The 15,005-nt window shown below is 36.0% G+C and overlaps 1 protein-coding gene across 2 annotated transcripts in view; it reads right to left on the reverse strand.

Moving 5' to 3' along the window:
• LOC138306669 (fasciclin-1-like) overlaps positions 1 to 15,005 on the reverse strand; it is an 84,189-nt gene that overhangs the window by 41,183 nt on the left and 28,001 nt on the right. The window contains exon 1 of one of the 2 annotated variants that reach the window (XM_069247113.1): positions 3,112 to 4,762. The exons of the other annotated variant lie outside the window; for it this stretch is intronic. Within the exon in view, the coding sequence (XP_069103214.1) occupies positions 3,112 to 3,234 (123 nt within the window). The 5' untranslated portion in view covers positions 3,235 to 4,762. Of the gene's footprint in view, positions 1 to 3,111; positions 4,763 to 15,005 lie in introns of those variants that run through there. 2 annotated transcript variants of the gene reach the window in all.

Here is a 15,005-nt window from a genome sequence, read left to right on the forward strand (position 1 = left end):
AATGCGATGATTTTTTTTCTTTTTTTCAGTGTCGTTATCGTTAAAACAACCCACAATGCATATTTTGTTAAGATTAAAACATCTTCCGAGAACTTTAGACATAATATTTTGCCACCCACAACAAGTTTAAAATCACTTGGGGGCAGTTTACGTCGACGTTGTCTTCACATTATTAATATTAAATATATCCATTCAAATGAAGAAGAAGAAAAATCAAATCAAAAATTGTAAGTAACACGAGCGATTTATCCACGTGTGAAATTATTCATGAGCACTCTTGGTACATGGAAACTTCCGATTATTTTTTCCGATAAAATTTATGTAAAGTTAATGTTACTATGGTGATACGCAACCCGTTATCACGCTGATAAAGCAGGAACTATTTATCTTATACAGGTTTAATAGGTTTTAGATAGATCTGTGATGTCCGGGGTCCCCAGTCACAAGGTCAGACCCTTCGGTCTTTACAATATCATCAAAGATTCTAACGTTTTGCACGTTAAATGAAACTATTAGCCTAAACGAGCTTTACATATAGAATCGCTTTACCAATGGCAGAAAAAAAACTATCTGAACAAACTTAAGTCTTTCTCCTGATGTTTTGTCTCTGTATTTGGTGTTTATTTTATTTTTTTCATTATCAAGGGCGCACTACATGACTGTGGAGGTAGAGAAATACTGATGAAAACCATCGACCTGCAGCCAGTACCTTGCAACTGATCGACGTGGTGTTCACTGTCAACCGATTTTCATTTTCCCTAGAATCATAGTCGAGCGTAAAAGTGTAAAAAAGGTAAAAATTATCGTTAATTTTTCAATGGCTTTAAAACAAGAAAACTATCTCGGAAAGATATTACGAGATAAGCTTACTTATTTACCGTAATTGTAATAACTAGATATTGATAATCAATACTGATCGATTACAAGTCATGTCGTGCCTGTGCTTTGACGCTTTGGTTCGCTGCCAAACTAATTCTCGAGATTTGCGGTTTAAAAATTGCTCCAAATGCAGCAAGACGGCAGAAGCAAAAACAAAAGGTCTAAAGCGAGATTGCGTACCCATTCGTTATCACAATGATCACCTGTTTTTTAATCGTTATTCTTAATGATTTATTTTGATATGGGTTCGCATTCCAAGTCGATAATTCTGAATAAATTATATCTATTTACAGATTTGCTTTACGAAACGTGATATTGAAGTGTATAGCAATACGAAGAAAATACGACAGTTAGCATTTTCTACAGTAGCTTACCAGGGCCTTTCGTATAAATGGGAGGGGACACTCACTCTATAAACCCCGATATCTACTGACGGAAAAAATAAAATGTTCAAATTTAAGATGAAATGTAACCTAATTGTGCTTCCATTTGATACAGAAATGTCATATTCTCGTGTCATTTTGGCATGTTACTCTTGCTGTTTATTTTCTATCCGACACTACTGACTATCAATGTCATTATCTATAAATCAAGGTTACCAGTCGAAATGTGACAGGGCGAATACTTCAGAAGCGGAAATAATACAATATGGAATTTTAAGAACTCCAAAGAAATGTGTATCGATCGGGGATATATACTCCTGGAGTACTGTTTTCTTTTTCTATTCTCTTTCTCACTTTGCAGCATGTATTCCCTCTGGAATCCCACACTACACCTTTTCAAGACATTGAGTTTATTCTGTATTTGTACAACATATTACCTGTCAGTCATGGGTTTGCGAGCGTAACGCCATGCTTTTCAGTGACAATGACGTGATTCTAGCTTAAAAAAGACATCAAAATGGATGCCTACCAACAGGGGACAGCTACACCCTCGACCCTTATAAATCTTACTGATACTCTATGGCTTTATAGGGTTTCAGTAACATACCATACAACCAATATTGGAGAAACATCTACATGCATTGAACAGTGTTATTTCCCGATGTAAGGTGTGATATTTTAAAATTGTGTCAACATGCATATCTGTATTGCAAATGAATTGTTTCTCAAAACATTAATACAGTTATAATACCATACAACCTTAGCTCTGTAACCCATTCAACGACAGTGACCCTTATTTTTACGGTATGTACAGTTTAATCGCCAAGTTATCAATAAGACATGAGAAAACAATCACGTATATTTTCATTAATCGACAGATGGAAACCCTAGACAACTACTGAACTGGGAATGAGATATAATAAAAAAAAATATCCTCACATTTAACTACCGACATAGATAAACAATAGGGTGGCAATGCAGGCGACGACAGCCACATTCCGAAATATTACATAAACAAACGTACGCTATTTATATATATGCTGGTGGTAGATTTACTCTATTGCAGCCATAGTGATGTCCAAAGCTGTTAATCTAGGCGATTTTAAATCAAACAAAGCATTTATCAAAATGACATTATTGAAAAAACAAGACAAACAGATGGATACTTATACATAATGGAAAGAAAATATGTTAACAGTTTGCAAAATGTGCTATGGAAATGTTTACTAACAGTGAGTTTGCTACAGCTACATATTGAATATTGCACATTGAAATGAATTAACCAAACGTCTCAACAAACGCTAAAATCAGATTGGTTTTAAGTGTATCAGCCAAGACAATACAGCTTTCAATACTCATCATTTAACGTTTATTTGCTATCATTCTCAATTACGTCTAAACATACATTTATCTGCTGTCAATCACCTAATTTTTATGTCGACTTTATTTCGTGTTTCATGCCTAACGACTATTTTGGCGCAGTTTTTGTCCTGTGGTTCCACTGTTACTGTGTATTAAAACTTTTCGTGGCGATACACATATGTATTTTCGCGATATGTCGAAATTCAATCCCGCGCGACAATAAATTGCTTTACAGTACATAATTCAATACTGGAAATTCTAAAAGACTCCAAACACAATCTGTATGTTTTGTTCATGTACAGTAAAACTCGAATATAACGAACTCGGTCAAAACATATTTTCATTTACAACAAAATAAAAATGAACTTCTGATTTCACTATATACTATAAGTATTATGACGCATTTTTGTTTACTGTACTTTCGTCTTTTCGCTTTATTTTCATAGTAATCAAACAATTAAAAACAAATGTATACGTTTTATCTTACCTCTCTGAGTTGGTTGTTTTCCTGTATAATGTCCCATACTGTAGCGCCATGAACTTGCTCCAGTTTTTCGAACATGAACACAATTAAAATCCACACGTGCGTGAAAGCACGCCACGCTGCCATGACGAAGGTTGTTACCACGAGCACTAACTTTTGTGTACTATGATTTTTCCCCGTCTTAGTTATATAAATACCAGATTAGCGGGGTAATATTGCTGCTGCTACTGATGCAAACGTTGCTGATCTAACGAAACAAATTTAAAATATCCGGTTATATAAATGAAATGTCACGTGGATATTTATTACTATTTAATGTCTGTTCTCTGTGTGAGGAGAATTCTCTGTATTTGGCTTGTCAATACCAACTAGGGAAGTATTGATATTTACACTATCAAGGCAGTATCCTAACTTATATCCGAGCACGTGCCCTCAGTTACTTAGTTGTCATCGAACAAAACCTGCTTAGAATAAGTCGCAGACCATGTGACATGTCATAGGCATCTTTCGACCAATCAATGAAGCCAGTTCAGAGGCACAACCTAGCCAATAACTTGCCAAAAGCGGCTTCACAGAATTAAAGCCCAAATAACTATATATGATTTCCCAAAATACACAGTGAAGGAAACCTTCTGCTGCAATTTTCTCCAAAATATCACTAATGAATTATCCACTTCTTAACGAAGCACGAGACGCCGAAACAAGTTTTGTTGAGAGTACTCAGTGTTCAGTATACCAAAGGTCAAAGATCAGTGAACTGGTGGTACGGTTCCGTCGTCAAGGATCGACGTAGAAGGGTTGTACTCTATGGGGAAGCCACGTGGTCTAATATTTATGGCAAACGGCGCCATCAAAAGTCATAACAAAACCTTGTGGAAACTGTATGGGTACTTTCTAACCTTTCTCAGTCAATTACACTTGTTCTTATTTCAAAACAAAATATTTGGGAACTTCTTCAGATAGAGTTATTGACCCAACTTTGACCAGCAATGTAAAGTTCAATTTACGAAAGTCTTCCAATCAGTATCGGATATCGTAGTCCTAAAGAGGACCTTAATCGGCTGGCGATACTTCGATAATAATGTTTCATACAGGGTATATTACATGTCCAGGGATTCAATAATTCTATCAAACATGCACGTGACTCGATGTAATTGGTCATGTGATCAAATAAATTGGTCCATTGACGTCTGATTGTGTTAGGTTCCGAGACCACCTGGCCGTGAATCTTATTGATCACTGAGGCTCTCAAGCCACAAACGTTCTCCTATCCGAACTAAACGGATCTTATACAACGTGTTGTAACACGACCTTCGTCCAGAAATACCACCACTTTGAGGCGTAATGTAAATAGGAAACGGTTAATAAGCTAGCTCTTTACAATATATGCTGCTAGCGCCTCTTCAGTACGCGTGTCCTTCGCTTTATTAACGTTATCCCGGCCAATCGTCGGTCTGAACACGTGGGCAAACGCTAATAATTGTCCAATCCCGGCCAATCGTCGGTCTGAACACGTGGGCAAACGCTAATAATTGTCCAATCCCGGCCAATCGTCGGTCTGAACACGTGGGCAAACGCTAATAATTGTCCAATCCCGGCCAATCGTCGGTCTGAACACGTGGGCAAACGCTAATAATTGTCCAATCCCGGCCAATCGTCGTAACACGTGAAGTCTGAACACGTGGGCAAACGCTAATAATTGTCCAATCCCGGCCAATCGTCGGTCTGAACACGTGGGCAAACACTAATAATTGTCCAATCCCGGCCAATCGTCGGTCTGAACACGTGGGCAAACGCTAATAATTGCCCAGTGTGTAATTCAATCTAAATCGTATATGTATGAAAGTATTCCTAAGACTATTTGGTAGATTTTGCCACCCACATATTGTTTAACCAAGGACGCACTGACGTTGAATAGTAACATTGAGGTGTATGTGCACGTGTAAATTGAATTGGTGAGCGTTAGAGTTAAACCCTGTATGATGGTCTGTCTGTAGATATAAATCCCCCGTATTGTCCTGGTGAATATGTTTCACACTCACGGCCCCCTGTCGTCACTTCCGGAAATGTGTCTCGGGTTGACGACCTGTCTGCTATAGTGATAATAGCTCCATATAAAGTTTCACCACAATAACTATCGTTCACATTACATTTCGTCCCAGTAAAATATCACAAACATATTCCACAATAAACACTTCTTATCGCTGATATCGTACTGAAAGAATATTGTTGTTGTAATTCTATTTTATAAAACGCCAAATTCTTTTCCAAAAGTCCAGAGAAGCCTTTCCATTTGATTTTATGACTATCAAATCATCTGACTCAATATAAATGTAACTGTTCTTTTAAGAAAAAAATAATAACGGACTGAGCTTATACCATCATGGACTCTCCAAACTCCAAAATAAACGTCATGGGTTTTGTCTGCAGCAGTCTAATGCGCTAAGTCAACTTTTTAAAAAAAACTGCTTTCCCTCTTAAAATTTGTAATGACGTTCCTTCGAAAACACATTGTACTTCCCGTCACAGCATAACTCTCTCTTCAAGTATACCGTCCAATATATATGAGACTTGCGGGGATTTATTTTTATATATTTTTTTTTCTTCTAATAATCCTCGGATTGCAATAGTGCCTCTATTTTGTGCTGCATATATAACGTTGCCTATGTTGCTGTCACATGACACTCATTACTACCACGCCTCCAGACTATATTTCCTCAGTAGACGAAGCTTCCGGTCTCCTAAGTAACGAAAGAGGTGGACATGTCAAAATCAGATTCATACATTAACGGAGTAAGGGATATCTGGTTCTCACCATGGCTAGTGGGGGTAGACTAAAATATCTCTTAACGTGATTTGTACCATGAAAATCTTCTTGAAATCTGCTTGGATATATGTGATTAAAAATCAGTAAATTTATCATTAATAAGATTATATAAACGTCTATAGGTATATACAATATGTGTACATATAGATTCTTAACATCATTATCGGAACATGTTATACTGTATATGCAAGCTACATTGTACATTTATAAAATCCAGACAAATGAAACGATGCTTATCATGATGTATAATGTACAGTGTCATATACATGTAATTTGTACACCTATGCATTATATAAGTTGTTGATATGCGTGTTGGTCAATTGTTGTATATGACCAACATGTATTTGTTTGGTGAATGTTACATGTATATGATTAAATTACACGTATGTGACGTAAATTCATTTTTGTGTGACGTAATTTGGAAGCGCGTGACGAAATTTTACTTCAAGACCGCTTTTTTATGATTTTATCTATTAATTTCTGCAGACTTTCATTCATTAAACATTATATAAACGAGTCTAGAAAAAACGGTTCTGTTATCAGCGGTTACTCTCGGCTGATCCCGCTGATCTTTACGGAACTCAGGAAATGGTACTTACAGTAACACTTGCAATGCCTCGTTTTAAACGGTTAGGACAACGATGACTTTGTCACTACTCAGGCTATACCATTATCACCGTGGCGCCAACTACTATAATTTTATGTTTCAACATTTATGACGTCATCGTACGATATTGAAATTTACGTCACCATTATACTGACGTCATTTTCCTGAAGTTTGTCCCAATTTTTTAATTATAGGTTCTCGACTGTTGAAGTGAAATGCTGTAAAACTCCTACAAATTGGGTTTCATTCAATTCATTTTGAACTTTTATTGTGTTATATGTAGTAACACAAAATGATAAGACACATCCTAAAAAGTAAATAATTCAATAAAAAAATAATAAAAGGCAATAATATAAATTATGATCTATAATCTTCTTCTAATTCATATAATTAAGATATACACTAGCGAATTTACAAAATGAGGAGAATATCAGAGTAAACACATACAAATTTGATTTCATTAAAACGCGAATATGGCCTTGGGAACATATTGATTTATGAATCAAATAACAGGCTAATATGCATACGAGATCCCATTGATTCAATTTATTCAATTATTTATGTTTTATTTTTAATTCCACGTGAACAGATATCCTATTAAATGTAGATCGATATTTATCCTCATGATATTTGCAGTTCGAATTAAAACCAAGCGATTAATATTCAATACATTTACCGTATGTTGTAAATTATCGGATAAGTTTCATAAAGAGAGATACAATTCTTTTGACTTTATCTAATTTCTATTATAGATATAAATTGGATAGCCTTCCCTACCTCAATGTGCCAACCATTATGTATAGAGAGTTTGAGTTTTAATCGGCTATTTATACTAAATGGAAGCTCGGCGGAATAGACATACTGGGGACGAGGTTAGTCGTGATGAATACAAATAAGAGAGTACAAGGATGGTATATGGAGCTTAGAAAAGAAAGGTACCGAGGTTATTTGTGATAAGTAAAAATAAGAGAGGACGAGGATTGTACATGGCTTGGAAAAGAAAGGTAACGAGGTTGAGTGTGATAAGTATAAATAAGAGAGGACGAGGATTGTACAGGGCTTGGAAAAGAAAGGTAACGAGGTTAGTTGTGATATTAAGTAAGAAAGGAAGAGGATTGTACAGAGCTTGGAAAAGAAAGGTACCGAGGTTGATTGTGATAAGTATAAATAAGAAAGGACGAGGACTGTACAGGGCTTGGAAAAGAAAGGTAACGAGGTTAGTTGTGATAAGTATAAGTAAGAAAGGACGAGGATTGTACAGAGCTTGGAAAAGAAAGGTAACGAGGTTGATTGTGATAAGTATAAATAAGAAAGGACGAGGACTGTACAGGGCTTGGAAAAGAAAGGTAACGAGGTTAGTTGTGATAAGTATAAGTAAGAAAGGACGAGGATTGTACAGAGCTTGGAAAAGAAAGGTAACGAGGTTGATTGTGATAAGTATAAATAAGAAAGGACGAGGATTGTACAGGGCTTGGAAAAGAAAGGTAACGAGGTTGGTTGTGATTAGTATAAGTAAGAAAGGACGAGGTTAGTGTGGTGAGAACTTGCTTAACTAGACGTTCGTTATATCTCGTGAAAGTCAGTGATATTATAAGTATTAATCTTCCTGATTAAACCGGCTATCACACCCAATAAGTTGTTGATAAGATTTTCTCAACAGAGTTCAAATACCAGATTATCTCCCCTAGTTTGAAACTTAAAAAAACGATGTCGCAAAGACACGAAATATCAAGCAAGATTTTAGTGACGATTTCAATATTCTAGAGACTGGTCACCAACCGGATATCTTTTTTCGGGCTTAAATCTTTTTTAAATGGAACTATATAAACTTATTTTTTATAACAGACTGTAAATAAAGGGACTTATCAAGCGTCTTGTTGAATGGTACTAAAGTTGGTGAGTAAAAAGGTAAGAACAGGAATGGTCTAGAGCAATACACTACAGAGTTCATGGTGGGTCCTCGGTCAAGGGAACATTATGGATTCTCGATAAATGGAGTGGAATAGGCCGAAAATGTTTACAAGAGGTGATGAGGTTGTAGCGACATCCCGAAAATGAAATTACAGAATCTGCAAGATTTTAGACGTAGCAAGAGAGTAAGATATATAGGGATAGAAAACCCAGTTACTTTTATATATATATGTTAATTATATTCCGGAAAAAATCCGCATTCCAAGGTCGAGTAGCGTTTTATAATTCAATGTTATTGCACGTTAGTAGTCTGTATATATATATAATTGACTTAAACGGATAAACTACAACAATAGAATTCAGAGATCGAAGTCTGGACCGAGATATCTACCAGATACTTAATATCTGACAGTAAATCTAATTATGTGACCTTGCGCGTGACAGCTGCTTCTGACTTACGCTGTCTGGTAGACGACAGAAGTACTGGTTTGGCCTGGGCTACGTAACGCGGCATAGGTATACGTAGATGCTGTAATAAAATTTCTTAAAGATGCTCCACCGCTGACAAATGGGGTTTTTTTCACTATCAAAAACAGGAGCAGACGATTTAGTATTTTACTTCAGTTATAAAAATTACTTACCTTTTCACCATTACCACCATTGAAAAGTTTGAGCTTCTAATTTTACTTCAAGTTAAAAATATGAAAAATAATTATTGCATCCCGAAAAAAAATGAAGAACTGATTGCGCATGCACCAATACATTATTTCATAATAATTTTTGTGTGAATTAGACTTACATATACACGATTAAACACCAATTATTGTTCAAATGCTTTGTCGGCAATGGAGCATCTTTAAGATTGTAGCATTTGAAAATAAGATGTAAGAGTTCAAATGCAATGAGGAAAAATATGATTAGATAAGGGTGATAACGAGAAAACCGAGACAAGTTATCGAGTATAAATTCCATCATTAAGTATCAGTAGTGAAACAAATTACCACGTAACACATATCGGGGTCTAACATACATGTACCAAGTATATGAGGAAAGTGGGTTTTTTTAATATTAAAAAAAAAATCTTTGTTCTCATTTCATTTGTTTTATTACATGTTTTTTTTTAAGTTTTACCAATTTATGGTTCTTCTTGAATTTATATCCGACTTTGTGACCCTAGACCTACTACCAGCATGAAAACTGTAATCATTTTTTTGCATTCTAACTTCTACACGTCATGTGGGTTTTTTTATGTGAATTATTGAATAAAAATAATGAAGGACCTATATACATAAAAAAAAAAGAAAAAAAACTCTTTTGTTCAGAAATGAAATTCGGGCATCAAAATATCGTTTATCTATTTATTCTAGCTATGGTTAAAGTTTGTGATACAACTCAGGTTTCCGATATTACCCGAAAATGTAAAACATAACGTAAATCTGTGGCCTCTTTAAAAATGTATGTTTTTCCTTTCCTTTATTTGAATGGTATATGTTGCTGTTTTATGGATCTGAGAATCATATATATATATATATATACGCGCATCACTATTTACACATTGTATACTTAACAACGGTTTGTTAGAGTGAAATATGACTTTAAAATACCATGTTTAAGTAAATCACACGATTAATTGCATCCTGACGACCATTATAGGAAAAATGTCGTCAGCGATCAGTAATCAAAATGCACTCTTCGAAATCATAATTCGAATTCCTTAAACAACAGCAAAGACGTGAAAAAAACCGCCATGTTTGTATAATCGCTACCCCTGGGAGTCGTATAGGCGGCTAAGTCCAATGACTTTCTCAAAATTCTTTTATGAGAGCTATTTCCCCGTTATTAAATCACATAAATCATCGGCTGTTTGAAATTACTTTTCGTATAAAATCTTCTTAATGTCTACTTCAAGTATGGCAATTTTATTTCTGAAATGACTTTTATTTTCTTCATATTATCTTTAAACGACCAATGATCGAAATGTCGTTTTTTGTGTTAGCGGTTTAACGATCTCGATTTAAATTTTCACTAGAACTACTCACTTTACATGAAAAATTGAGTGCTGTTAATGCTGTCACTTACGCACGAAGTAAAATGTATGTTACATAATAAACCTATTGTTTTACATCCCTTGTGAAAATAAATAAAAAATAAATAAAAATAAACTCCAGGGTTTTGTTAAATGTTGTTATAAATGACAGTCTTAGTCTAACACACGATGTTGTATCCATCCTAATTGTTTAGCAAAAACTCACGAAAACGATTGATTAAATTGTTATATAGATATACATGTACATGAACTGCATTTGGAGGAAACCGCGAATAATCAGGACTATTGAAAGCGTGTTAGGGAGAAATATGATAAATACATACAACGCCATACCGAAATACCTAAACTACGTGAATGAAGTGCAATTATCGTCGATTAGTCCAGCCTCTTGGTGATTGTGACGTCGCCAAAACCACGTCAAATATAACGTCACAATCACCGGAAAGGACGGATCTGGGATCGACGGTAATCGTACTTCACCCACGTCGTTTTGGTATCTCCTCGAAAATTGCAATGAAATTAGAGCTTTGGACTTATAGCACACGAGTTGTATACCAGGATATCCATGGCACGGTGACGAAACTGTGACGGCATTTCAACTGTAGGGTCTAATACAAGAGATTTAGGTCAAAAAACGTGTTAACATCTATAAACATGCGTCGTATCGCATGTACACGAAAACTTTCTACACACATGTACGTAATAATATGTATAACGTTTCAAATTCAACGAACATTTCTTAAAGTCGTCATGCGATCCTCACGTGTTTATCGTTCGGTCTCTATTATGTAGTACCTATTTCCGGTGTCGCTTCGAAAAATTTAGTCCTTTGTAGTGTCTTGACATCGGACAGAACACGGATGATGTGCCATTTCGTGTTAAATACATTTATCTACTACAGTCGCATCAAACCTTTTGTTCGCTGTCACTTTCGTCATTTAATTACCCGCGTCAAACCTGATTGGATAAGACATCGAGTGTCGTTAAAGTACCCGGCTGTTGACAAGCTGCTGATAGGGTTTGACGTTACATGGCGGTCAGGGTCTCGCGAGGGTGCCGTCATCTTCTAGTACAACATCCGTATCCAGGGAAATCAACAGCCACGCAATGTCGACTACGATTACAGTAGCAGATTTACTCAGTGTTTGGAGTTATTTAGAACCGGCGTATATCTACTCGTAGAAAATAAAACAGTAAGAATGCCGTCACAGCAATGCTATCAAATCCTTAAATTTTAAGACGACTCTGCGCAATTCATTTCTTTTTAGTTTCGTGCACTAAGCAGAGCAATAAAATGTTATCAATTTTATGTTTATTTCATATTATCTTATTTAATTAGTTTAATTACTCAATGATTGAACATTATTAGCTCGCCTATTCGAAGAATAGGGGGAGCTAATGTTGTCACCCCGGCGTCGGCGTCAGCGTTGGCGTCCTATTTCACGTTAAAGTTTTTGAGCAAGTTTCTGTTTCGTCAATTGTTTAAGCTTAAGTCATTATAAATGTTTATGATTTTATTTTCCTAATGTGTATGGATGCTGAACGTGATAATACAACCAATTTGGGGCCCTTTAGGGGTTTTTTGAGTCTGTTAATTTGTCATATTTCCACGTTAAAGTTTTTGAGCAAGTTTCTATTTTGTCTATTGTTTAAGCTTAAGTCATCATAAATGTTTATGATTTTATTTTCCTAATGTGTATGGATGCTGAGCGTGATAATACAACCAATTTGGGGCCCTTTAGGGGTTTTTTGAGTCTGTTAATTTGTCATATTTCCATGTTAAAGTTTTTGAGCAAGTTTCTATTTTGTCAATTGTTTAAGCATAAGTCATCATAAATGTTTATGATTTTATTTTTCTAATGTGTATGGATGCTAAACGTGATAATACAACCAATTTGGGACCCTATAGGTTTTTTTTTAGGTCTGTTAATTTGTCACATTTCCATGTTTAAATAGTAAATACTTGAACATCAACTTCTTCTGAATAGGCGAGCTTTGCTGTTCTCCAACAGCTCTTGTTATTACATTATAGTCTATGATGAGAAGCTTATCACAAAACTACGAATTAAGCTAAGGTTTTTAAAAAGCAGTCTCCAGCGATCCGGTGTTTACGTGGTGTTTCATTTAGTTCTTATTCAACAATGGAAATTCATGTCAAAACACTCCAGAAATTATCATGTATAACTCGGAGTAATTTGCGTCAATCTTCGGTATTATTTCCGAAGATTACCGGAAATTTCTCCGAGATGATCCGGTTGGTACTGTTATAACAGTAAGAAGCAAAATTTGAGACCATGGGTCGAAGGTCAAAATCTTAAAGGCCTACGCCGTTGGTCACCAGATCCCTGTGAGCTGTGGTCGAACACAATCGTTACTGTGTCTCGGCCATTTGCGTTTATCACGCTATAGTCCCGGTATAGGGCGAGCAGACATGGTCGCGTTACCATGGATACGTAATAGGTTTGTTATTGTATGTAGTATCACGGGTTTGTGACAGTTTGACCTTTGACCTACTGTGATAATATAGGATCCATGTCAATATCTGACCCCGGTGTCTCGCGTCAAACTCTCGCTGTTTGTCTAATTAAGATTCCGGCGTAGTGGGAAAGAGAATAGGAATAAGCGTTTGCAGATGGTCCTTTCCATACAACGATTTTATAATCCAGTAACATAAAACTAATGCTTCTAATCTTGTCTTTCATGCAAAAAATTACGTGTGATCAGGATTCGCGTTACACTCTTTATCTATTCGCAAAATATTTCGGTATCCCAAAATTAATTTTGGTTTGTTATTAGGTATTACGTCCTGATAAATGTCAGGATCATTAACCTGTAAAGTTAAAGAATGATACAGTATGTTATTTCTTTTATGTAATGACTTTGTTTTTTGTTTATCCTTGATCTTCAAAAGCGAAAACAGATGATCGCAACATTGATATCAACGATTTAACTTTCGGCAAAATCTTCAATTCAGTTCGTACAAAAATGTAGGTCTCGTCCGCTAACCATGTACAATAGCGAACCGTAGCCTAGGCATTACAGTTTAATCTACGATCGGGAAATAATTGCTCTCCCGTATCAACTCTTTGACGTGTCGACCTTGTAAGGATGTAAGCGTCTTAGAGATGTCAATCTAGGGTCTTTTGTGCGCTTGTTTATTTTGGCATATTAATTTCCGGCATGTGATGAAAAGATACACACGCCAGTGGCTAGCCCTGTTAGTAAAGTACGATCCAAGCAAGTTAACTACAATATACCACGAACACTGGCGACCACAGAGTGGAGCCACGACCGACATATTTTGTCGTATGTTTAAAATTAGTACCATGTGTACACATATCATTCAGTAAAAATGGCAGTATATTATACTGTAGTGTTTGGTTTCAGTGTTCTAAACAAAAAAAATAAATGTGTGTGAATGTATCTCAGGCGAATGTATACATATATTTGTGTAGACGTCCGTAAATTTGTGTTTAATTTTAACATAAGTTTGATTAATATCAAAATATTATTTATGGAGATTTCTTGCACATTATATTTCCTGAATATATGCATTTTCCCTGTCATACTTACTTTTTATTCCCCATCGTTGTCAATCGTTTGATATCACGTGACCATCGGTTGTCATAATGCACAGCCAATCGCAGACAGTGTTACACAACGTCAAACAGCATCAACGTCAACTGTGTACAAACATCCTGGTTGCTTTCCATCTATAGCACGCGTCGTCGTTATTGAAAATGTCCAGAGCCATAAAAATTAGTTTTTGTTGGAGGCTACATGTCAGTTTCCGTCGGTTTAGAGTCTCTTTCAGAGCCTATTTCCAGTCTTTTTAGCTTCTAATATCACTTGTTGATATGAGCGAATTGTACAAACGTTTGTATACAAACACTACAAATATAATTAGGACACACGGAACCTCTTCTCATAGACGCTTTCAACCACGGAAGGGTCAAGGTCATAATATATGCACGTGCATTGTTTTTATCACAATAGCTAAAAGACGCAAGTTGTAGTACATCAAATCTGACCGTAATGCATGGTATGATGTGATGATAACCCTTTAGCACTAAACGATAGAAAATGTCAGTGTCTAGGGGTCACGCCTAGGGGTCACGCATGCCTTAAACTCTTGAATTTCTTCCGAGATTTTGAAATCCTGTTTTCCTTGCTGTAATTGAACGCTTTGTCAGCATCTATTTTTATATCTGTAGGTGGTCCATATAGCGTGTCATGTTCCTGAATCTGACGTAACACGAAATTCTGGTACAAATTAGAACGCTCGCAGTGTAAACAAATAGTTTCGGTTATTTCGAGTGCTGCATATACAAACACAGAGATCACTTTCCACAAAACATCGCTGTTTGTGCACTGTTCCTTCAGAATGTCGTGTCTGTTCCACGAGTACAAAAACGTCGTTTTTCATTCAGACATTCTCAGACACGGTGATAAAGTTATTAACCCCATAATATTGAGCAATCCGGTGAACACTATTGGGGTCCCCT

This window comes from Argopecten irradians, chromosome 13 (assembly GCF_041381155.1).
Source record: "Argopecten irradians isolate NY chromosome 13, Ai_NY, whole genome shotgun sequence".
Classification (NCBI taxonomy): domain Eukaryota; kingdom Metazoa; phylum Mollusca; class Bivalvia; order Pectinida; family Pectinidae; genus Argopecten; species Argopecten irradians.